A 27,878-nucleotide genomic window follows, 5' to 3' on the forward strand; every position below is an offset into this window, starting at 1 on the left:
CAAATAATCATGAACATTTCGATTATGTTCAAAACTAAGTTTATGACAGACAGTCACAAAATTTATTCATAACCTTTTTTGAATACCTTTCGTATTTTGGAAAATTTACAAATGTAGTCTAAGCAAAGTAAATCACGATAGGTACAGTTTACGTATAGCCACAACATTTTAGTAGATATTTCTATTAGAAATACATTTTTCAATATACTTATATGAATTATAACATTATAGGTACTTAACGATTTATATACATTATTAAATATAATCAATCAGAAATTTACATTGATATAAAGCTTTTTTAATTTATGAAATTTATCTAATACATATTTACGCAAAATTTGAAATTGCACTACGCTTGCATTGTCTAATGAAGCTTAAAGGTCTTCGTTTGATGTTTACTTTTGCATTTTTTATTTTCCTTACAGCTCGTTCACACGAAAACTAATCGTTATTTTTGCGAACCATTTTTCACGATGCATTATTTTTTTCCACGAGCAATTCTTTTGAATACTCATGTTCACACGCTTTACGAACCATGAAAATAGATGGATACGTGTTTTAGAAATCACGAATCGTTAATGTTTTTTGATTACGACGGATCCGAATCGTGGAAAAAGAACACGCTGTCGTATTCCATGTGAACGTCCATCGGACATAACGTATTGTGTCTGGTGACGCAACGTCAAGAACGTATCACGTGTGAAGGCATTCGTTCAGGTTGGACAACTTGACAAAGTATACAAAATAGCCTGTATACATTGCCAACCTGCTATCATCGAATACAGTCTACAAACATACCACGGTATAGATTATTTATCATGACGCCATATCAAAGAGATCTGCCGCCAATTCGATGAGCGGAATAAGATTTAATACGTTTACTCTCGTAATTTTCAATAAAACTTTTTCAATGTAGCCGTCTTCTATAAAGTATCTAGAACATATAACAATTTACATTAGATATGCTACAATTATTAAATATACAAGTAGCGCTTTGTTTCCCAATTCATTTTTATTCAATTATTTATATAGAGCTTATATTGTGTCCAGCCAATATACACATTTGATGTTAAAAGCAAAAAACAATAGCATAACTTATTAAAAAAAAAATAAACAATAAATTTTAACTCTTTTACGCTGTACAAACCTACTCATAGTAAATTTGTCTGGTGTTTACAATTCCGAATACGACAAAGTAAATTAAAAACGTATTTGGCTGTATCACAACATAACTTACATCTACATTAATAGGTAACTATTTTTGGCATTTCACTACGTTAGTCACATTTAAACAAAATTGTTCTTACGTAAAAGCCATTTCATATATTTATTGTGAGTTTATAATTTATATGATAGCCATGGGTATATACATACATATATAGTTCTAGCGAAGTGTCAAGGAACTTTATAGTTTATTTTGGTTACAAATATTCAAAGACTAGAGTACAAAGTATATATTATCTCTCTTTCTTAAATTTTGCCTTAAATTTTCGAATCTCGCTTTTTGTTTGTTAGAAAGCTATGTAAATTACACCTACATTTAGTAATGATTGACAGCAAACTGTCAAATTCCAAATTAACAAAATGAAAGACTCCATTTAAAAGTGGGTTGTGATAAAAGGAAAATTTAATTGATGTTGTACCTTTTTATTTTTATTTCGACTTTAACCAAAGAGATCCATTAAAGTACCTATACCACAAAAAGAATACATTTCTGCCCGGAGCTGCGTTACAATCCTGTCAGGGATTTCGGTAACAGTTAAAAGGTCGGAATGTTTCAGCCCGCGGCAAATATTTCAAAGTATTTAATTTACATTTATATAACAGGCATATTACATCAGATCTAATTTGATTACTTAGCTTAAATATTAAAGGAATCTTAATAACGTAATTAATATATTTTATTTTCGAAGTTATCAACGAATATTACGTAAACCACATAAATTCTATATTCTAAAATCAGTCAGTGATTCTATGATTATAACTAGTTTCCAGAGTTCGTTTCGTTTTGTAAAGAAAAGCCGTTGGATTTTAGATCACTGTTGAATGCTTGGCAAGTGACAGTAAGTGGGGATGAGACCGTCGGTATATAAGTGGAGTTATGATAGTTTGCTGCAGTTGAAGGGCAGGCGGGAGAGGCGGAGGACGCGTCAGGAGGGGCGTCCTCTTCAGGCAAGGTGCGCAGGCGCGATAGCCTCCCCCGCCCTCCACCTCACACAGGCGACTGGTCCCCGCTTGCGCTCCCGCTGGTTAAGTAATCCTGCACAAAACAGTTTTTTCTGCAGTGATCATCATCCACCTGGCGTCCTCACAGCAGCCAAAGGCCAGCGTGTGACAACAATCCTAGAGTGGGCATGATAGGTTTCTAACGAAGCGACTATAATTTGGTCTACGCTGCCTTACAGAATATTAACCAGCTTGCAGTATTACCTCTGGATTTCGATTAGGATATTTACATACATACATATACTTACGTCTATATCCCTTGCGGGGTAGACAGAGCCAACAATCTCGCAAAGACTGAAAGGCGACGTTCAGCCGAATTTAAATTTAAAGTGACAGGTTGATAGCCCATCATTTAAAAGAAGAATCCCAAATTTAGTAGCCTAGCCCTTAGTCGCCATTTTCAACATCCATGGGAAAAAGATAGAGTCCTATTCTAAAGAGCCAGGGATTATACAGCATTAGGATATTTAATAAAAAATAATTGTGTAATTTTGTACATTGCTGCGCAGTGGCCCAGTTGAGCAGTATCGGCCTATTAATGTCAATCAATCAAATTTCAGTGAAATCTATGCAGCACTCATTGAGAGAGGAGAGGATGTAACCGGAACTAATCGTGGCATTGAAGAAAGCGAAAAAAGAAAATTAGGAAAAGGAAGACTATTTATATAGTCTTTCAAAAATTGTTCCATTGTCGACTCTATTGCCACACCCTTAGCATAGTTATTATAGACTTGAACTTGATATATCACAGCATGAAATATTACTTACAGCGTGCAGATGTCTGCCATCGTAGTGGAGTGCTAGCGAGGTCCGCGGCACCAGCAGGGTAGTGGTGGTGGTCTCCGAGGCGGCTGACTCCCTCTTGGACGGGTGGTTGTACAATCTGTTCCATTCATTCATCTATTAAGTCATCTTTGTTCTTTATTTTTTTTGTGTATAAAATATTGTACGGACATTTGAAGTATATAGTTAGATTTTATTTATTCAACTTTTTTATGTAGACTATAATGAATTTTCCAGGTTTATACATAGAAGACACAATTTTGAAGACTCATAAGAAACGGTGTCAATGGATCCTCTTCCTTACATTTAAGTTAAGGGACTGTAAATCTTATTTAATAGAAAACATTCACCCACAAACATAGGTACATATCAATTATTTGTTATACATATCAAGGTTTATTTTTGTCTCGGCAAAAATTTAGTTATTTTCCTAAAAATGGGAAGACTACCTTAAGCGGTAAATCCACAATTTCACTAAAAAACGTTGTACCATTTAGAAAATTGTGTTACATTTCCGTGGAAAACCTGAAACGGTCGGCGATAGGGTCTTGCTACATATAAGCTTTTAAGTAAGATGTGCTGAGTACTACACACCCTTTATCTGTTCAACATCCGAGGCTTTTAGAGGGATTCCTTCCATCTTGTCATGGCAACAAAAGCTGAGGGTAACAAGATTTCTCCTTCAAAATGTTACACCGAACGCGTTTCATACAGATGCTAATATTTGGATCGTCTGAACGATAGTTTTCTTTACGAAATACTTTAGTGATAAAACTGTGTGAAATGAATACCAAATAGGAAATAGTAACGGATTTTGTAGAATAAAGATTTACCTTTAGATGCCTTTGCTTATCTTTTAAAAGAATACTTCGTCGTTTCTTTAATTCTTGGATCTTTTCATGTGTTTTATTTGAAATGTTAAATGACGATAAATGATATATGATGAGCTTTTGCCCTTGAATCCACCTGCTATACTTTATTGTTTTTTTTTTTTTCATAGGAACTTCGGAAATCCTTTATTAGTGCAAAGCATTTGCTTTTTCGGCTTAATGGCTTGTCGTTAATATGTCTAGTGAGTTGACAGAACATTTTTGGATTTATTTGGAAATGGAATTCAGACTACATTTTAAACGTATTGATGCTGCCGATGAAACTACCAGTTTCCAAACTTTTTATAGCAGTGGTGAATTTGTAAATCTGTCTGAGAAAGCTATCAACTTCGAGATGAAACGTCGAGATACGACTTTAGATGCTCATGAATGCAATCTGCAAAGCGGATTATGTGGCCAGATTATTAAAATGATGTATGCGAGAGGCATCGTACGAGTTCCATTGTGCCAATTTAAAGAGGACATGCTTGTTATACGAGTACTTCATATGAATATTCCTAGAAAGTTTTATACTCGTTGGAATAATTTTAACGTTTTAGTTTCTCTAATGTTTTAGGAGAGTTCAAAAGCATGTTTTTATGTTATGTTTACCTACAACTAAAGATTTAAAGATAAAGATTTTTTCAATTTTGTAAGTAAATGAGCAATGCTTATTATACGAAAGGTGAGACATCAAATTGCAATTGCAAATTCGGGTGCAAAGCGCAGTAAGGCGTAAGATTGAAAAATAATAACCAGTAAAGTAAAGCGGAGTAAACATTAATTTATTAAAGTAACAAAAAACATTACACATCCAAATCCACATTACATCCTTGTAATCTATTTCTTCATAAATGCAATTAGTCCATTCCGGTTATCAATTCCTTGAATAGCCGGAACCGATTCTCCAGGCTTCTTCATACCGTGAGCCTAATGGAAAAAAAAGGCGGTCAAATATGGATTTGGAAATACGAGTCACCCTTTGATAGTGACTGAAATTTATGGATGTCGCAAGTTTTAAAATTTGTAGTAAAATACTTCTTTTTAATAACTTACGTATATACAATTATTCAATGACTAATATGTTGCCAACTCATACTTATAAATGATTTTGAACTAAATTGATCACCAGGCTACAAACAAGGTAAAATATTGGTACATGTTTCATGCAGCCTGGAATGATGATTTCTCTTATAATTATGAGTTTTCGTTGCGAAGCAACATCTATAAGTTAACAGTCACTAAAAGAGTCAAGCAAAAGATTGAAGCGTAGTCAAAAAGAATATCTACTTTTTGTGCTATAGATCCTAAATTCAATTTAAGTGAGAATAAAAAACTAAGCAGTGTCAAAATAGGAATGGGAGAAAGCATGCAAATTTGGTCTGAAAATAGATACGGAAATAAAAATACTTTTGTTTTAAAGTTATAATTTTTTTATGTTAAGCAAAATATAAATCCCATATTAGAAATTGATGTTGCCAGAAATATTAATATATTAATATGTTATTATAGTAAAAAATAATTTTTATGATTTGTTAATATCGAAAATGAGGTGAGTTTTAATTTTCTCTTCCCTTGTAATTTTAATTTTGGTTAAGTATGTTTTGTAATTTTTTTTATTAATTCCTTAATAATAACTGAATATCTTTTGTTTTACCAATGATCAAAGTATGACTGCGAGACTTCTCTCTCTCTACGTTATCCCACCTTTTAATGGAGAGCACCATGGATTTTGGAATGAGACTATAGAGCTGGTAACTACCGGTGTATGCGACGTTGCACCAAAATAATTAAATTGCATTTTAATTTAGGTATTTTTATAACTGGTGATTTAAGAAACAACACATCATTTCTACGGTTTCAAATACAAAATGACCTTTCTATTGTCTCATGTTATTCCAAATTCTATGGAATAGTAAAGAGGTAAGTCTTAATCAAAACTGTGTGAATCTTACCGAATGCTCTCAGTCCTGGACCTAGGAGACCAGTCTTTGGAGTAGGAGGCGCCTCTCCGCCGCCCCCCGCCGATCGTCCTGCCCGTCTTCCATCGCTCCACGTGGTACATGATGGCATGCCGCACCTCCGTGTTCATGAAGCAGTAGAACAACGCTACTGTGAAACCCTGTCGGTATTTATAAATTTAATTTATTTTTTAAGTTTCTTCTTCCTGGTGATAATCCCGGTTACATCCTCACCTCTTTGGAGAGGATCACGAGGTGCGCCTTATTTATTAAAAACTTTATTCTCTATTACAAGTTTTCTATACTTTACAATCTATCCATTAAAAGACGAATATCAACTTAATGTGCTTATCTCAAAAAAGTTAAGTTCCGAAATGAGTTACATACATAATTAAAAGCTATCTTCGTGCAAGCTCGTCGATTTCGGGTACTCTTGACCGTTTGCCAGAACTTCCCCGATTAGATCAAGGTAGGTTCGTCTAGGTCTTCCCAGTCCTACATTCCCATTCAGAATGAGTTGCTTGGAAATAAACCAAGATAAATTAAACTATCACTTCTCTTTGTTTTGGGCTTAAACTTACAAATAAACCGTGGTTTAGTTAGGTATTCTCACTATATATGTCAACATTTACGACTGAATTGCTAGTACTGCATTACAATTGCTTACATAGTTGAGTTAGCTTATGTTAATACAATGTTTAGAGTTTCAAAATAAATGATACGTTGACCTTTACAACAAGTATGAATAATTTAAATATAACAGATTTGAATATTGCAGGAGAAAAGCTATGAGCAAGAGTATAGTTTTGAACATAAAAAAAGAACGAAGCGAAATTTGAGCTTAGAAAATAAAATAAAAAGAAAAATCCAAAAACAAATGGTTTTATTTGTTTATACAAACATTGTATATGTAGGGTAACTAATAGAGCAATAATTTGAAACTATACATCTGCAATAAAAACCCGGTTTATCTGCGAATGTTTATTTATATTTATTTTTTCTTACATTGGTATAGTTGCAGACTACCTGTCCAATCTTATCAAAATTTGTGAAGTCGTTCCGGACCTTTTTGATTGGGGTCCTTTGATGCGAGAATCCGGACATAACCCATCAACAGAGTATTTTATTTGCATATAAATACACGTTATATGTTTGAATTATAGTAATATATACTTACATAGATGCAAACATATTACGTCTATTTCCCTTGCGGGATAGAAAGAGAAAGGCCACGTTCAGCTTAATCATGGAATTGAGATTCAAATACTGACGGGTTGCTAGCCCATCACCTACAAGAATAATTTTATTAGCCTTTCCCTTAGTCGCCTTTTACGACATACATGGAAAAGATAGGATCCTATCCTTAAGTGCCGGGAACCACATGGCACAATAATAATACCTTTGTATATATATTTTACAAGGAATACTTAGATGTAAAAAATAAAAGAGTACTTACTCGTAAAGTACACAAAGGACAAATACGTACAACATACATCTAAATAAAACGGAATGTACCTACAATCACATTTGCGCTTAAGTTGTCTAACGCTAGTCTAAGTTTTCATATAAAAGCTGTTTGAAGGCTTCCAGCGTGCAGATGTAATCCGTTTACGTCAAAGGATAAGCCCATTGGAGCCCTTTACGCGCAATTTGGAATGTTTTGCTTAGTGAATATTTGAAACGTTTTGCTGATAGATTTAATATTATGTTATTTATGTTTTGTTAATTTATATTCGGAAACATTTAAACTTTTTATTGGAAAGTAAGTGTATGTAAAAGCAGATGGTAACTAACATAATCGGACAATAGTGCACAAAAAATATGTGAAAAAATTGATTTTTAATATATTTTCCAAATTTTCTTAATAAATTCAAATTCAAAATTTTTATTCATAATTATAGCATACTTCACATCGCTTAATAATTGTAATTTGTTTTGGTTTCACAACACAGTTGAATTTACACAAACAAATAAATTACTTTAAACTAAGTGCAGAAGAAGCGGGAACAAACTACACTGCAGCATTTTTTCATCATTCAACAACGTGAACTTCACAATTATCCAAACTGAGTATAGAAATGTGGACGAGAGAATACATTGTAACAAATTTCACTTTGTTAAGAGAGAGTCAGAAGAACTTTGTTAAGACATATTGTATCTTAGTATAATTATATAAAAATATAAAATAAAGTAGGTACTTAGTTGAATTCACGAATAATCTTTTGTGATAGTATATCTGATTGGCATTTTTAAAAAGTTGACTGGTAGAGAACGCTTTTAGCATTAGGTTCACTTATTGATTAAAAGGTTCAATATGAATATATTACTTTACTTATACATAGTTTTGAATTAAAAAACAATATCCCTAAAATAAACTTTACAATAAAAAGAACTGCAAATGAACTGACAGGTGTCGGTAAAAGGAGAATAATTTAGAAAGAGTGAAATTGCTTGCATGCATGAATTGTAAATGAGCAAAGTCGAGTCTTCGCAACATATTTGTTTTATAAAATGCCTTATGGGAAGATGCTGAATTAATTTTACGTGAACCGCGTTTTAGAGGTAGCTATGCATTTTCACTGCTTCCCTAAGGTATGCTCAAAAAAGGAATATCTTTTTTTTCTCGATTCTTTCTTTTTTCTAAGCTTAACCCTTCTTTGCATGATTATTCCTGTTTTTTTTAAATAAATCAGTTTGATGTAATTAATGCTCCAGGTTAAAGGAAAAATATTTAAAAAGATCCTAGTATAAATAAGAATTTGAATTATTTAAAAAACAGTATGATGGAAAACATCATTATGCATTGTTACATATATAGCTCAGTACTAAATAAATCAAAAGATATTGTTTACTTATTCTCCTTTATTCTTAATGATAATTTAAAAAACAATTATTATTTTTATTCAAGCACAAATTAACTCCACATTTATTACACGAAATTGTGGAATAGCCTTTACATTTGGGAAATTTACACCGAAGTGACCTTTCTTTTTTGATTGTAATTCTTCTTCTAGTAAACTGATACTAGGGTTTTGTTGTACGCAATAGTCATTTATAAAGTTGCCAGCAACAACAAATTTAAAGTTTACAGTTTTTGAGTAGTAGTTTGAGTTTTTTCTTCACTAAATGTTATGATTGAAATTTCCATCATCATGCAAAGAAGGGTTAAAGTCGAATTAGTCATTCATTTTAGTTGACCGCGTGACGGCGTGTTTGACGTAGTGTAAGTTTCTTTAGGTTACATTCCCGATAAGGACATGATGAAGATCCAACTTTTTCTACTTAATTGATATGAATCTTCGATGTATATCTTTATTATTTGTTTTTAACACATATAATCACGTCTGTCTGCCTTGTTTTTAATTTATTGTATTAATGAGTTAGTCGCTCAATACACAAGCCTATTAACTTTAGGATAGGTCAATTCATGCGATTTGTCAATTTATTTTAACAATAATGTCAGAACGACATGTTTGGCATTATCTTCGTATTATTGATCATAGAAAATCTTAGTAAACTTGTACTATTATATGAAAATCATCTAAATCCATTAGGATGGAACAGGTCCCGGCACTGGTCGGAAATGTCAAACTTTAATTAATCCAATTATACATTGCAGATGTTATTGTAGCCGTAATTTCAATAGGAGATCTGTGTATCTTTGGTTCATATATTAATGACTAAGGTTGTTCAAATTAATTAACTCTTCTTCTTCCTACTGGCGTGAATCCCGGTTACGTACTAATCTCTCTGGAGAGCAGCCGGAGTGTGTCTTTTGACCATGATTCCGAAGTGGGTAAGTTATTCGCTCCGCAATCTTTGAAGTTAACCTTACCCAGATTGGATAATAGTAAAAGTTACATTAAATAAATAAGCCTTTTCCCTTAGTCGCCTTCTACGATAACCATTGGAAAGAGAAGGGAGTGGTCCACGTGCCGGAAACTACATGGCACTTAATTAATAAACTAATTACAAGAATACAAATGTACGATCACGCCTCTTTCCCGAAAGGTTAGGCAGAGACTTCCATATTTCTTTTTGATACAATATTCTCATACTATATACTTTTGCTTTTTATATGTCTACCAATCTTTTCATGCAAGCACTTTAGGATAAGTATTCTTGACGTTTCACCTATAAATCTAAGATTTGATCAAAGTAAATTCGTCTAGTTCAATTCTTCAAAAAGAGTAAAATTTTTTTAAAACTCATTCTTTATCTGCTTTTTAGGTTTAGGTAGGATTTCGTTCCTACTTTAAATTTTAGACAATGTATTTGATGATTTAATCTGTTACCTATATTTATAATTACAATTAATACAGTCATCAACAACCACTCGCATGATTTTGATATAAACTATCATGCAAGAAACAGCTATAAAATTACTCATATATTTTATACTACATGAGATACAAGACGCGACAATTATTGGGCAATTAAATATGTATGTGAATAACAAAAGCAACTTATATCATTTCCTGAATGTTAAATACACTTAATAATAAATGAGTAGCAAAGTCGAAAGTCTAATTATGAACCAGAGTATTTGTTTTACATAAGATCGTAAATTAAGATAAACGTGCTACAGTCTAACTTCCATTAATTTTGATAAGATGGATGTGTCTGGGAAGTATTTTTAAATATGATGCTCACAATAAAAAAATAAAAAGTAGGTACCTATCTTGTCTCAGAATATTTACGTTTTTGTTTATGATATGTCTTGAAAGAGTTGAATAAACTTAAAGTGACTTTACTTCTGCTAATCACTTTTATACATAAAAATCGAAATGCTGGGTTTATTGACTTATATACATAGGTACATACATATGGTCACAGAGCCAACAGTCTTGAAAAGACTGATCGGCCACGTTCAGCTATTTGGCTTATATCAATGAAACTAGTATACACTTACTTCATAGGTATGTTGCTTAATTATTTTTTATGTTCGATACCAGTATGAAACGTAAAACAATATAATGATGTTAAAAATCTCACCTGTGTAGACAGCATCAAAGCCCGAGCGTAGTCGAAAGCGTGCGCGAACCACGACTCGTCGCTCGGCCCGCACAGCACCAGCAGGTTGGTGATGCCCAGCAGTGGGATTAGGACCAGAAGCGCCTTTGTGGCCTTTCTGTACTGCTCGGTTTCAAGCGTGTTCGCTTCTCGCAACTTTGTTATTAGAACCTGAAATATTATGGAAGTTTAAAATGGTGCGACCCGATAGAAGAAGCTGTGTGAAACAAGCTTTACTTGCTTCTCTCTCTTTCATTATGGCGTTATTCAATTATTTTTTCAGCTAGTGATATAACACGTTGTGAAAAAATTGCCTAAGATTTTATCCGTGGCTTTTATCGCATTTTCTTTTGGAACGTAGGAAGAGATATGAAAACAAAAATGCGATTGTATATTTCACGATTAAAAAACAATTTTAAAAAACGCAAAGCCGAAATAACTGAGGGTAGAAAGTTGAAATTTGGTACCTATAAAGATCGTTAGGGAGTGGGAGTGTATGGGCGCACTAAGAGAGGATTTTTGGACTTTTCTACGGAAACGTAAGACGTAAACGTATTATGTTTGCTTGTATTATAATTTTATACAAATATTCAAGTAAAAATTATTTTGTAGAGCTTTTGGATCGTATCCCACAAGCATGGAAATAAAAAAAGAGTATTTTCCTGAAGTACGCAATCGTCATTTAATAAAACATGCCTCTGTACTACGAACAGAATTTCTTAGAAACTTTTAGCCCTAGGCTGCGTGAATCACTTTGTTTGTCTCCGCTACAACTGGCGTTGTGTCAAGAAATAAAATCTAAGTACATCCAACTTACTATATTTATTATCAACTAAGTTTTTTTCGTATTAGTTTATCTCAATGAGTATGCTATGACAATGCCTTATTAACTAAATGGTTTATTTATAACATAGTCTAATTTATTGTTGTGATAAATCAATAGGGAAGGACGTTATTAATCTTCTATAACCAATTATCTCGGATGAAATATTATTTATGAATTATTACAATAGGCGTAAGAATTTGCTCCACCATAGAGTGAATAAAATACTCAGATTTAGCAAATCCTTAGTTCAAGACTTGAACATTTGCCTTCAAATAAAAACTAAAAATATATTTTTTTAATTGAAAAAATATATATTTTTTATTAAGAATTTAATTATAATTTAAAAATATACTTTTAAAAAAAATAAAAATAAAATAGTTTTGATAATAACAAAAGATGTTTTATATTTATTTTAACATAAACAATATTGATTAGTAACATTAACAATATTTATAGATACGATTTGGAATGAGACTATAATGATCTCCGATGTATTTTGCAGCTGAAGAAGAAACGACAAGAAATGTCCGCTCATTAAAACTTATTTCTACAATTGTTCAGTAAGTTTAGTGACCCGTTCATCCTGCCCGACCCCTGTTAAGAAATTTTCCTAGAATTTTTATGAACAAAAATTAATACAGTTATTGTGAAATATTAATTGGGGCTGAGTTTTAAAAAAAAAGATGGTTTGAAAGGATAACGAGTTCTGTTAATGTCGAATCTAAATGACTTTCCTGTTAATTTGTGAAACTGGAAGTCAAGAAAGATGTACGAATACAAGTACACGGAAAATAAGAATATTTAAAAGGATAATCAGTATCTTTCGTAGAAATCGGAATAATATACAATTCTTTATTTCATGTTGCCTATTTATTAATTATTTTTCATTCAATGACATTTGCAATTCAATTAACAAATATTTGTAACCCTTTTCGAGGGTTCGTCTTTGACAATTAGATATTTATTTGGGAAGCGCGGCTTCCGTTATTTGATATACCTATTTGTGGGTGCTTTTAAAAGCATTTCATTTGTTCTTTATCTGCATTGTTTCAAACAACCGTTTGTATTATATAAATTCACGAAAATACAAACATTAAATTTATTCATTATCTTCAACGTTTTCAAATTTAATTTGTGTGAACCTAAAATAAAATTTTGTTTTAAAATTTGGTAAATATGGAAACTAAATAAATTTTATACAGACATTAAATCTTACAATTTAATAAATAAACGAAGTACTAGGTTTTGTGCTGAGCTTCGCTGCCTCTAATTCAGTTTTAGGCATATATAAAAATAGTTTGTACGAGTACCTACAATATATGCCTAAAATTTAATTTCGTTGTGCATATACAGAATTTTACTCGTACTTACCCACATTATCCTGATGAGGAAGAACAAGTTAAGCGCCAAGCCGGCCAGGGCTGGCGCCTTGTGGATCCAGTCTACCTGGTGCTCATGCATCCAAGTGCACATCTTTGTCTCACTTGATAGTGCCAACTGAAAGCATATTGTAATTAACTATCTTTTGTCTCGTCATAGTGTTCCCGATTTCATTCTCAGCTGATTCTCAATCAGTGAAAAAGTAAAGAAAGTAATCAGAACAAAAATTTTATAAAATTTATTGACAAAAATTGAACAATGAAATTTTAAAAATAGCACATTTAGTACTATCTTGTCTTAATTACAATATTCTTTTTTTATATTTACTATAAATATATTTCAATAATCGTATTATGAAATTGTTAAGAAAAATAAAGATATTTTAATTATTTTTCATTTTAAAAAATACCTATACTGTAGCCCTGTGTATTTATTTAATGACTGTACCCTACGAGCCTTCAAGAACTATACGATGATAAACAAATTTAAGTTTTTTCTTTTACATTTTGGCCTCCGAAGAAAACTAAAAATAAAGAAAAGTAGGTACTAAAGATGATCAAGTAATTAAGCACGTATGAGGCGTGTAGGCAAAGTTAAGGGAATTTTGTCAAGTTTGTTGAAACTAGGGCGGCTGCGAACTTGCGTAGGAAAACCCATGTGCCAAGAGTTGGAAAGAATTTTTAACTTTCTCTACTTATCACTAAATAAAGGGTCAAATTACGAAGCAATTTAATAAGTTTTTTTTAAGGTTAACTTAATCCACTACAATAATATCAACTTTTTGTTATTTATATTTTCTTGAGTACACATTAATTATCGAGTAAAAAGACAATATTAAATAATAAGTTATAAGTACAATATTGTTTATCTATAGTTTTCTAAATACTCGAATGTAGTTTACATAATAAATGTGCTTAAATAATGGTTGGTAGACCCAACAAATGAACACAAGTAAAACATTATAGGTATATTTCACCGGAAAATAATAAGAACCGATAATATGAAAATAAATAAAAACTTACTCCATCAGGTCCTGTAGACGGCACGATGGTCACGAAACATCTCGATATGGTCCATATCGTGATGAACACTGCTGGGGCTCCTGGAAACAGTACAGGTTTAATAATTTGAGGATTCACGGAGATTGTGTCAAATATTATGATCTCTTTGACTGCCATGGATATTTTTAGGCGCGCCAGTGACACCTCAGGGTAAAAAAAAAATCGATATGACATCGATATATCGAAGTTCCGTGTAAAGGTAAGAAATATGGTATCGGGCGGTCAAAGGGTTAAGTACTAAGCTTTCCTTAAATTTATTTCCTGATTTTCTTATTGGCCTATTTAGGCAGATATCTATTGTATTTGTATTGAAGCATTGAATTTATACCACTATAACAGACATTCGCACCCACATCTTCGCGTCAGATTCAGACGCCTCACCTCCTCCCGCACACTGGGGAAGTTTGAGAGTTGAATTTATAGTGATTGGCAGGCAAATGACGCAACGTTATACTACCTCACTAGTGTAAGTAGTTTTAAATACTGATTTTGGGGAACATTAATTTGATTTATTCCTATATAAGTGCACCTAAATGCACAAAGAACAATTATAGGTGTCCATAATATTAACTTGGACATATAATTAGTTTAAATATTTTCAGAGTTACGGAGGTCCGATGTAGATTGATCCCACCATAGTAACCCCTTCTGTAGCTTTAAAACAAACATATAGTCACGTCAATATCCTTGCGCGGTAGAAATAGCCAACAGTCTTGACAAGACTAAAAGGCCACGTTTCGCAAACTACTACTATAGCAATCTGTTATTAATTATTTAGATTACTGTATATTTGACTTTTCAAATTCTGGATTGTGGTTATACGCTAACCCCGGGCCCTCCCTATCCCTGTGGAGGTTCTGACTAAGCAAGTTTGTACTTACCCCATCCGATCGTGGTATAAACTTTTAACTTAATGTTTTCAGCCGTGAAAGTTTCTACAACTAACATGTAAAGATAAAGACCTGAAACAAACAATTCTCTATTGAATTCCTAATACTTACTTTAACTGAACGGAAGTTTTCTACACATAACTCATATTTTAAAAAAAACCTTATATGTATAAAATGCGATCTAAACCTTATATGTATAAGATGCGTTAGAACTACAATTTATATCTCGGAAATTGAAGAACAAAAAGAATAAGTTGAATGACATCAAATCAATACAAATCCGAAATCACTGAACGGTTTAATATGAAGTTTGTGATAAATATGGCAGAAATGACGACACATTTTAATTAAGTTCATCTCTGATTGGTTAAGTCTTATCCTAAATCTGGCAGTTAATCTCCGTCCACCAGCTACCAAAAGAGATTGTCTAAAGCAAATAAAGTTTTATAGTCATTATAGTGCTACTTGCTAGCTGTAGTGGCGTTAAAGTAAGTTTTATTTTTACTATCTGGCTGGAAACTCATATAAAATTCTTATGACGAGTCATGTACTGCGAGAAATAATATTTTATGATGCGACTGCTTTAATGAAAACAATAAACTTATTTAGTGTCCATAGACCCCATATTTTTAATTTTTGAAGTATATATGGGGACATATCTCACAGATTTAGTCACAAAGTAAGTTTTCTTATTATAAAATGCGTTAACAATATAGTATTTACTCGTAAAGGAAGAATTTTATAGAAGAGTATACAAATACAAATTTTTATAATTTAATTGAATCAAATACATATTTCATCATTAACTACGTAACCATGTTTATCACTATAAGTACTATACCTACAGTGTTATGTCCAATATTAGCAGATGCGAAATATTCTGGGCCAGTGATAGACAGAGTTAGAAATGGTTCCGTTTATTTGTTAAAGATGTCACAAACAAAATATCTGCATTTGACATTTGTTATATTCTGATGTTTTTCATTCATTTTTTTTGTACTCTATTGACTTCGACCTGAGACGACAAGATGTAATTATAATGCTATTTTTCAAAGAAATTCAGTAAGATTTATAAAAAAAAGTATATAAATATGTTTTACAGACAAAGAATGTGAAAAGAAAAAACTGTTACTACTGTGTTAGAGTTGAGGGGCAGATGTATTATTTCTTTTAATTACAGTTTTGCCTGCTTATATATTTTGTAGGTTTGTAATATATAAGCAGTCAAAACTTTAATTGTAAGATTTTTTGTCATCTCAATCCACTATAAAATTAGATGCATTATTAGTTTTTTTATTTCATTTACAACTTTTTTTTTATAAAACGAATCTTGAACTCACTGTAATGGAATATGTCTATATATATATATATATATATTTTAAAAAGAGACTTGGTAACTTGTTCTGCAGTAGAAAGTACAAAGGTTAAGATCGACTTACCCTCGACTAACATCCAGAAGAAGTTCGTGAGATAAAAATAGTGCATGCATATTACTAGTATCATACACGATGTCTGATCTTGCTGGGCTTCATCTGACCAATTCTAAAACAAAGATGAAATAAAGTTAAGTATTTTTGTATGAAATGTTTTCGGATTTTTTTATATTTGTACCAAGCATGCATATATCACATCTTTATCTCTAAAGGGATTGATCGCGGCATTGATTTTCTCTCCCATCTTAACGCAGCCTACTGGTGATTAATTATAAAATTAAGATTCAGAGATGAGATTACTGACAGATAATTAGCCCATCGTCTAAAAAAAGTCTTTCAAGATTTTATATTTTTTTTTATCCTTATTATTACTCCTACCCTAAATTTATTACATCCATATATAGTAACTTAGCTTGCAAGCTACAACTTGTAATTGCTGAGACTTGTAGCTGCTACGAGCCGTAGCTGTGCTACGACAACTACCTTGGCATTATTCTCCCTCTTGGCGTTCTGGTGACATAGTAACCTCTCTAGAGAGGAGTCCGGTGTGCGCCTTTTGACATTATTCCTTAGTGACTCATCTCAAAATACCCATTAGGTACTTAGAGAATATTTTTTTGGTTTTGATTCGTTTGGTTGATTTCGATAGCAAACAAGTTCGTACAATTTATGATCGAACTACACATTTGTACATTTGGCACAAGTACCACCAGCAGTAGGTTAAAATAAAACATAAAAATATGTTGAAATGTTTGCGATACTCGTACATGTAATTATAAGTGAAACTGTACTTATCAACTTATTGTTACTTAATTGAGAAATAACATTAGATTTTAAAAAAGCTTAATTCATAATTATGAACGAGTTACAAGAACACATAAACTTTAGATTTGCTTGTTTACAAATAGTGGCTCCAAACCTTACTTACAACTTTAGAAAAATGGTTCGCAAAAGAAAATTAGATGGTTTTATAAGTTTATTCGCCGCAGAAACCCATTTATTTTTATAGTTTTAACTATTACTGCAGATTGCTTTTTAATAGCACTTACTAAAACACAACTTGGAGATTTAAGTTAAAAAATGAATTACGATGTTTTGCGTTGCAGAACATAATTAGCGCACTTTTGGGAATTTCGCATGTTAACTGTATCCTATGTTTTCGTATAAAATAGGTCTTCTTTCTAATCTTTGCGTGTTTCCAGTAAAATATTCCGATTCCATGCAGATTTGGTAGTAAAAATATATATTGTGTACCAGCTGCTTCTCTTCCCGTTTAGATTGTAAAAGTAAGTCAAGGGAAAGGTTAATAAACTAGGTATTCGTTTTTAGGTGACGGGCTAACTATCTTTTACTATTTGAATCTCAATTCCATCATTATAAAATACAGTTGAACCTGGCCTTTCAGTCTTTTCAAGACTGCTAGGCTTTGTCTGTCCCGTCAGGGATAAAGACGTGATTATATGTATGTTCTAGTTGCACATTCCTCGTTGCAAATTCGTAATAATAGTATAAATATATTAAAATACATAATAAATACTTACTTGTAAAGCTAAATTTAAAATCCAACTGCATGCTGATAATATATATGTTGTCATAAGATTTGTATGTATTGTGTTCCTTAGACATCGGAGATCCCTGAAAAAAAAGGAACTATTTAATTGCACGTGAAAGAAAACTTCTAATAAGACTGCTCCATTCCCTTTTGGCATATGACGAGGTGGGTAAGGAATGTACAAATAATAAAACATAAATAATGGGTATAAAACCCAATGTTTTATTCTTTTTTCTCCTGGTTTAAGTCCCGGTTGCATCCTCATATCTCTGGAGCTCGGGGTAAGCCTTTGGAAAAAATTTGGAGAAATTCAATGACTTATTTGCATTTTGAAATATATACCAGTCATTATTTTCTTTTCTAAATACAGATAAGACAATGCATTCGATTAAATACATAGACGTAATACATAGAAGTGTTAAAATTATGAGCAAAACATTGTCATCGAAATGATTATCTTGTCATGAATTCTAATTTCATTGAAATAAGAAAAGTATTTGAGCAAACCAAACTTGTCATACTAGGCGCCCCGGTGTGTGAGTTTAACAATGCTGTGCGGCAAAGCGCCACAGTTATCAGTATTCTGATACGATAAACGCAATGTTAACATTTCTCCGACAGCTTGTTTGGAATTGTCGAAGGAAATCCGTAAATAAACAAAACACTTACCGTTTGTTTATGTAACTAAATTACTGATATTTACGAACGCAAACATTGTGTGCCTAACAAATATTTATTAGGCCTTATAAAGGATGTGAAGGGTGTGTCTAAAACTGTGGTAATACACCTATGAAATTACACTTCTTACTCAACTCTTTACATTCGGCCGTTAGCCGTATCCGTTTGATCTATTCATCCGAATACGGCTTACAGCCGAGACAAACCTCTCTACCTGTGTCGTATTAGAAGAGTTAAGGCTGAATCACTGACGACTACTGCACAAAATTAGGAAAATCCTTTGTGAGTTGAATCAGCAAATCTTTGCCAATAATGCTCAAGTTGAAAGCATTATTTTGTTTGATGGTCCATGTTAATTTTGAAATCTGAAGTTATCAGACAAAAATGCAAGCGGGAATATGATTAGAGTTAGACATAACTATTGCTCACGGCTTTGTCTCCAATGTATACAATGTGGAATAAAACAATTCCTATGAACTGTACTTTTTTGGTATGAAACATATCCTATGTTCTTCTCAGAACTTCTCTGAATTTTATGAATAGAAACATACATTTTTATTCATAATATCTCTCCTGTAAATCAAGGCCAATCAGAAGTCGTTCGATTTCTTTCTTGCGACATAGGCCGCGAAAACATTAAATCACTTGATCAGGTTGTATCGTATCCATTTCAAATGAAATGTATCAGATGGCAAAAGGCACGTGGGCGTTGGAAATCTTCTCCAAAATGTGATCCCTCATGTTATTCACAATAAGAAAAATGTTTTGATTTCATGTCTGTCTGGTCACATCAATGATGTTTTCGTGAAATTCTGATATATGTTTATTGACATTACAAAGATAGACTTAAAAAAGGAGATAAACAGACCATTTATATAAATAGTAAATAAAGAGATTGTATGAAGTATTTCATTATTTAAGTTTATGTTAAGGTGTTATTGGGTATTATTTTATGTGTATTTCGGGTACTTACTTAAAATATAAGAAGACGAAGACAGCGAGCGACAGTGCTGCCAGGCTGAGCAGGTAGCCGGCCAAGTAGATGAGGCTGGTGACGTCAGTGGGAGACACGTTGTTGGGCAGCTCCGTGCAGTTCGCGTAGTCCGTGTGGTTGAACCACTCGCCGCCCTCCAGGCAATGCCGGGACGCGTTCTCTGTATAGAGATGATGGAAATATGTTTACATGAAGGTATTCAGGTAATACTCGTGTCGGCTTAAAGGCGAAAACCTAGATATCGTCAACGAAGATTTGCATGCTAATCGGTCTTAAAACATTAGATCGGACAAAGTGCATAGATAAATGTAGGAAAGCGAACCCCAGGCTCCAACTACGCTATGGTGGAGGTGCAACATAATAATGCACATAGATAAGAGAGAGAATAACGTTCCAACATATACATATGTTTTGTTAAAAAAAGCAAAATAAAAAATGATCTTTTTGAAATGTCTAAGTGAAAAACTTTATCATAATTCTAGACAAAATTGGCGTTATAAACATAGTTACCACAACAAGAGAAATGGAAACATTAAAATTTGTCGAGCGAACCGCCATAGCGCCCAGTTACAGTCGTTGTAAATATTAGTAATGGAAATTGGTCCTGCGGCGCCTGTACGTTAAGGGCCTTGTTTTGTTGTTTTGTAATAAATATGAATAAAAATCTTAAGACGACACTCTTCAAAAAGGAGCTTTGTACTTGAAATTGGTGTATGGACCAAGTGTTTAAATTGTTTAAAATGGCAAAAAGAATATTGTACTGTAGCATTTTTCCATTACTTTTAATTCCATCCGCATTCCCCACTACTTATCCTTTTAAACTCTTTAAAAGTTTTCGAACGCAGTTTAATTAAAATTAAAAAAAAATAAGGGACAGACTAGCTTATCGTTGAAAATGAAAATGAACGAACAGAAAAACACAATTGTTATTATCTGTCAAATAAATACAATTCATAATACGAATACCTATAGCGTCACAGTGTCGTCTAGTAACGAGCATATTTCTATCGCTCAATTTGTGTGATATTGCCTTCTTTATATCCTGGGCGGGGTTTCGGTATTCCACGCATGGTCATAATTTTTATTACAGCAGTTAGAATAAAACAGAATTAAAGATATGTCAAAAAATGTACATAATTAAATTAAAAAGTTACGATGACTAGGTAAATTAATCGTTATGTTAAGATCAGACTCAAGATCAATATTAATCAGCACATGTACTTATTTAAAAAAAATCAAATAAAGCGCCTCTTTTTGACTTCAACATCATTTTGACTAAAGTTTAGTGCCGGGATAAAAGTTAAATAAGTTTTAGGTGTCACTAATATACATATTTAAAAAAACTTAACAAATAATTGAAAATGAGAAAGAACATAGGCTACTTTTTATTGCAAAAAAGGGGAAGGATTAAAAGAGGGGATGAATGTTGATATGAAACAACCACCACGCGGACGAAGTCACGGGCAAAAGCTGGTAATTTATAATATGTACAGAAGAAAATTTTAAATGTTTAATTATATGACCGCCGGAAGTAAAGTTCTTTCATTCTTTCGTTCGTTCATTCTTGCCCACGACGCCGCGACCAAAGTTTTTATCTATTTGAGCTACGTCAAAGATAGGTTTGGGGAACCGATTCTCTAACGATTTTTGTGTTTTGAAAGTGTTACTGATTTTGACACTTTAAGGTGTCGTTAACGTTTCGGCTAAGTTTCTAATAGATATATGTGTGTCCATGGCGTACAAAGGGTTAAAAATTCCAAATTCACTTCTTACATCATAAAAAACAAAACGTACGGAAACGCTAAAATATTTTGTTTTGTCAGCGCTGATGGAAACGCAGTTATTGTTTCAGGTGAAATTTTTTTATGCAAATTCTTTTCGGGAAATGAACACATTCAATATTTATCCATGCCTTCATGGACGTAATGGAACAGAGTAACTGGGTAGTTGGCCAGCGCATTTAATACCTGGTTTTTAGAAATATTTAAGTATCGCATTCTCATATTGAATATGTTTATACTATTTCCTTTTTAACGTCCTGGTAAAGGGTCAGGTCAAAAGTACCCGAAACCGCCGAGATTGCATGAAGAGAGTTATGAATGTGGATGAAGCGAAGGAAATATGCAGAGATCGTGGCAAGTGGAAAGAGGTAGTCTCTGCCTACCCCTCCGGGAAAGAGGCGTGATTTTATGTATGTATGTATATATTTCCTCCTTTGAAGTTATGCCATTAAAAAAAATCTATGAACGGTGCAGCCAGTGCAAAACGTCTCAGTGGATTTCTCAGAAAATTTGTATGCTTTTTGTTTGAATTTATGACCTTTAATTAGAAGGAAGCCTCTTATTTCAGTTAGTTTTAAGACATAAAATCGATGATTTGTTGATGTTCGACATGAAATGACATTCCATTTAGGATTCCAAAGTTGATGATTATACGGTCAATATCAACATCATTACATGGTTCTTCTTTAGAAATCATACCTGTTGTATCTGCTTTGCGATGGCAAAGTTTATTGAAACTAGTTTCGCTTGACATAATAATAAAGACACGTGTCGCAGAACGATAGGGGTATGAAGAGGCGACAACATATTATGATTCGCTACCGGAATATTTATTTTCTACTTGTTGCAATAAAGTGATAGTTCACAAACAAGGTTAAACAAGATTATTAGAGCGTATAAGATACCAAACTACTGGAAGCGACAGCAAAAGTTATGGTAAATTATCGATACATAAAAACTACTGTTACAAAAAAATTGTTATTGTCGTGAAATCTAAATAATTAGTTACTCTGGTTGTCAAAATGATATATACCATAAAAAAATGATATGATCAAAGAGTGAGTGAAAGTACTGACGTATGGAACGGACATTCATACCCTCCAGCCAGATTCAGATGCCTTACCACTCCCCCAGAGATAAGAAGTAATAAATGGCACAGAAGAAAAACAAACGAAAGTATGACGCAAACCTTGACGTACAAATGATAATTAGGTATGGTATTTCGAGTGTGAAAGACTATCGTTTGATTTAAGGAAAAAAATAAAATGCATATATTAATAACCTACTAAATAAACTATGTAATTAAACTTATGATGCAGGCGAACGATCATAAAAATAATAGTACTCACGTGTATCATCATAATGGACTCCTTGGAAGAAACTGAAACACTTCTGCACCGCAAACGTATTCTCCGGCGTGGGGTCCCAGCAGAGCAGGCCATCATAGTACGCTTCGCAGTAATTCGTGGGCAAGTCATGGTTCTTAAACTCGCAATTGACCCTTTGAACAGTATCGTTGACCGCAGACCCTTCTGTACCATCGAAAGTCTGTAAATCCTCCAGTTTGCCGACTATCTATAACACCGCCACAGGAAACTAGCTCGTAGCTTTGGTATGTTCTTTGGTTTGTTCACTTTTCACTTTCACACTCTCACTTATCTCATAAATATCAGTTCTGCCATCACTGGACGCTTAAAATCTAGAATCTCAAGTGTTTTGCGCGTCTCGCTTCCCCGTGGTGGAGTCTGCGTAGTGCCTCAATGACTTCAGTAAGAATGTTAGCATGATAAGAATGTTTGCAGGCGGCTTGTGATCTAACTTATCGAGTGATAACGCTCTGAGAGTAAACATCGGCAGACTATAGGAGTATTTGCGTGTCGAGCATAGAACTCTGCGTTTTGTAATTATCACCGGCCCATTTATAACGCTGTCCGTGAAACCTGAGGAAAGATAAAAATGATGTTTTACTTTTGATAACGATGCGTCAACATTGCAGTTTGAAGTGGTAGCGTTTGACCCTAATGAACTCTCAGTATTTATGACTTTCAAATGTCACTATCTTGTTCTGAAAAATACATTTTCGCTGTGGTAACTTTTGTTATTTGTTAAAGATAACTATTGGAGGCTGTTCGATGTACATTATCTACAAGTTGTGAAACAAAGGCTTTATGTACACACGAAAACCTATCTGTCAGGTTAAGGTCGTTCAGAGCAATTGGAAGATTTTGGGAACATTAACTAAAGGTAATACGATAACATCAATGTCAAATCGTTTTAATTAGTAATTTATGCAGGTCATTTATTTCCGATATTATCGTTTGGTAATTTTTCAGTTCTAATTGAATTGTGACTGTAGTTATTTATGTTTGCAAAGATCTTCCTAGAAAATCATAGATTATTCATTTTTTTAACTTTATGCACGTAAAATGTACAACAGGTGGACTTAATGTTACAATTACTTATATGATTATATTACATACACTTTATCACGTCTATGTCCATTGCGGGGTAGGTAGAGCCAACAGTTTTGAAAAGACTGTAAAGCAACGTTGAACTGTATGGCTTAATTATGAAATTAATTTATTATAGGTATTTAAATCAAAAGAAAATAATAGAGCCGGACTGTGAAGTTAGACCTATGTTAAGATTACAAATAAACTTACTGCCATCTAAATAAAGCTTGAATATTAAATTAAAAATGAATTTATGACTAAAATGTATTTTTACTTGAACGTCGTAAAAAATTAAATTTTTATTTCATTTTTTGCTTGCGCTTTTATAAATTACTTTTATGCTTTTAAAAATTACTTTGAAATAAAGATTTAGTAAAAAATATTTTAATTTTTGACCACTTATAAGATTCGTAAATGAATTACAATAAAATTATTATTAAAAAAATATATATGTATTTATATTTTTATTGTGTTTATTTCACTTCGATTTATATTCAGCAGTGCTACACAATTCTTTGTTGGACTTCGGTATGCCGCAGTTTTCTTGGGTATTGTAATATTTTACGTGACTCAGCAGGCTGTGTCCTAATGTTCTATTTACATTTATACATACTTACAGAAATCACGCTTCATTCCCGGAGGGGTAGGCAGAGACTGAGAGAGCTGTTGTTCCGGTATTTAAATTATATCTATGTATGTTCGTACAACCAGCAGGTATATCAAATGTTTGGTCTATACTAAAGAAAAAAGCGCTATGCTGATTTACATTTACACCGCTTCGCCATTTTAGGATTTATTATATTTACCTCTTCTTGTTCCATGAAATTAAAATAATCTACTGTCATAAGCTTTATTTTTAATCTTATCTGTTCTAATCAATAAGTTATTCAGCTAAACGTGACCTTTGAGACGTTGTGTATGTCTGTTTGTGTAGTGCAAGCTTTTGGATTAAAGTCTGAATTTCCAAAATTTAGTGGTATCTGCTTTTTTTCCCGCGTGACATGACTAAAAGACTTGCTCTGTCTACCCCGTAAGAGATAAAAACGTTTTTCGTCTGTGAGTGGGTGTATAAAAATTAAATCATCCACCTAAGTAACTAAACTGAACAAAATGTAAATGCTAAAATTTAAAAAAAATGTCATAGTTAAATACACATCGCGGTCATTATTAAAACATAATGATATATTGTAGCTACCATAAAGTGAAGAGTAGATACTATTAAAATGTGTTTGCTCTTTTTACGACCAAACAGAGATAATTAATTAGCCTCAAGTACTGAGAAGTGAGAACTAATAGAAAAAGCAAGCATATGAGATAAAAATAAATTTTACTCATTTTAAAATGTAACATTATACAGATATGACTAGTATATAATTGTGTTATCAGATATGATAAAACAGATAAATAGTTTTATGTGAATTTGTATGACTAAAGTTATTGATACTTGTACTACAAAATACAAACTCTTTCTAAATCTCTCCGACAGCGTTGTGGTATATACCACGACAAATGCTGAGAGAGAGTCATTTTGGTTCAAAAGTTAGATGTTATACGTTAAGGTTTTTGTTTGATATATTTTAATGTACCAACTAAATTCAAATGAAAATTCTTAAAATATACTAATGAAATGTTCCAGAGGTTCTACCTAATATAAGCTCAAATGTATAGGTATTACACATACCTTCATATTTAAGCGTTCTGAGGTTTCCTGTCTCATTTTTGGAGCAGCAATGGTCTTAAATTTGGTAATCTGAAGATGAGACGGCGCGAAGTCTGTGAACGCAAGTAGCATCTCACACTAACTCTCTCTCAATCTCTACGGCACCATAGCCATACTATCCGGTATCTTGGCATCATCTTAGACCCGGCCGTTTGATTCTTAAAAGATAGGAACTGGATTATGGCAAGAGCGCGGAGGAATATTGTTTATGGTGGCATAACGTCCTAAACAGCCAGTCCTAAGGCATAAGATGTCGTGAAGTCCAAAGCCATGGACATTAGTTATAATTTGTTTTTATTAAGTATGGACCCTACTAGCAACTAAAAAGTCCTAGTAGGGCGTAGACCAAGAGGAAGACGATTGAGAAGACACCTTTCTCAGTGAATGGCAAAACTATGCTTAAGAAAGAGGCTTGTGGAGGCATGAAGGAGAGACCTTTTCCCAGAGGGACACAAAATAGGCTTAAAAAAGAAGTAGTCACTGTACTTTATTTATTTATTCGAAACTTTATTGATCGTTGAAGATTGAGTTGAAGAACTTGTAAACCTTTCAGAAAAAGCAAACAGATATTTATAAAACTATAAATACGGAGCCATATAAATAGAAACCTACCTTAGAACAATATCGAGGAAAATACACGTTCATCTTTAGACTATCACTATCAATCATTGTATAAAAACAAGTAATAAATAACTTTGACTAAGGCTTAGTCAGCGCAGTGTTATTATGATTAATTATATTTTTGTCATCGATGTTCGAGTTACAGAAAATGCCTTTTCATTAATTAGACTCATATATTTTCTGAGTTTGATATCTTAACAGTGTCACAATTATTGCAGGTTTTGCTGCCTTTGGAATGTTTACAACCTTATTGGATGAGTCTTTCTTTACGATTGAAAGCTTTATCTGTCACCTTCAATAATTCTTCATATCATCTTTATTTTTACATGAACGAACTCACGAGCGAAAACTAGTGCTATTTTAATGAGAATGTTACTGGGTATGTTTATTACTATGTCACATAAAATCTAATGAACGAACAGGGGTAACTTTTCTAGGCTTCAATAAATATGCGAGTGAAGCTGCGGGTGGATGCTAGGTATTTTTTTTTATGTGATTACGATAAAGGTGATGAAATTATGCCGAGCATCATAAACGTATAACGTAAACGTAAAATCACAACAATTTCATTATTACAGCAAATGGGGTACTTTTTTACTTTTCAATTGCTCTTCATACAGCTACCTAAATTTAGTACGTAAAAATCACTGTAAGGCGAACATTGGAGAAGTCAGTGAATAGCTATTCAAATAAAAACCTCTGTTACCAGAAAAAAGTTCTTGAATGACTCGGAAATTTAATTTAACGCTTTATATTTGGATTCTTTTCAATTATTTTCTAAAGAAGAATCCAATGCTATTTGAGCACTTATAGTTGAATACTTAAAACTGTTATTGAAAAATAATATTGAATTTATTTTGTATGATATTTAAAAAGCGTTTTCTATGAATTTGAACTGCATTGGTGATGGTAGGCAACTTATTTATGATCGCAGTGATCAAAATGTACCCTTAACTAAGCTTGCATAAAGAAAGTAATGAATGGCAAGACGCGGAAGAAGTAGGCAAGTGGAAAGGTTCAGTCTTTGCCTAGCTCTCCGTGTGGTTCCCAGCACCAATACAAAATAGAATAGCTCCACTTCATTTCTTTCCCATGGATGTCGTAAAAGGCGTCTAAGGGATAGGCTTACAAACTTGGGGTTCTTTTTTAGGCGATGGGCTAGAAACCTGTTACTATTTTAATCTGAATTCTATCATTAAGCCAAATAGCTGAACGTGGCCATTCAGTCTTTTCAAGTCTGTTAGTTCTGTCTACCCCGCAAGGGATATAGACGTGACCAAATGTATGTATTTTTATAACGTTGTAGCGTTTGTTGTAGTGTTTCAGCGTTGAGTAGAGCAACAGCTACAGCTGCAGCAGCAGAATCATCATCAATCAAAATTGAAATCATCAAAAGAAAATACATACTAGGTATGTATTTTCTTTTGATGATTTCAATAGTGTAAAGTGACTTTAATAATTGCAAGTCTTCATAAAAACATTGAAAAATATTGAGAAAAAATACATTGTAAACTCTAACTTGGCAGTAATTAACCTCATGGTAGCACGCGGCGCTATAAATATATGACAGACCGCAGATGAGCCTTACCAATCTCCGCCAATGGCTTCACGTCAGCATCTCTTCTGTTTCGAGCCAT

General features: G+C 32.9%; 1 protein-coding gene across 1 annotated transcript; it reads right to left on the reverse strand.

The window, feature by feature from the left end:
• Positions 1-48: 48 nt before the first annotated feature.
• Positions 49-27,878, reverse strand: LOC106132728 (diuretic hormone receptor). Its single transcript, XM_013332244.2, has 13 exons — positions 27,830-27,878; positions 23,170-23,387; positions 22,797-23,022; positions 19,646-19,826; positions 17,984-18,077; positions 16,449-16,551; positions 15,001-15,081; positions 14,081-14,160; positions 13,050-13,175; positions 10,835-11,023; positions 5,834-6,000; positions 2,995-3,109; positions 49-2,260 (listed from the first exon to the last, which is right to left on the reverse strand). Exons 1-13 carry the CDS (start codon positions 27,876-27,878, stop codon positions 2,213-2,215), a joined length of 1,677 nt encoding a protein of 558 aa, XP_013187698.2. The 3' UTR covers positions 49-2,212.

The sequence above is a fragment of the Amyelois transitella genome, chromosome 19 (assembly GCF_032362555.1).
Source record: "Amyelois transitella isolate CPQ chromosome 19, ilAmyTran1.1, whole genome shotgun sequence".
Lineage (NCBI taxonomy): Eukaryota > Metazoa > Arthropoda > Insecta > Lepidoptera > Pyralidae > Amyelois > Amyelois transitella.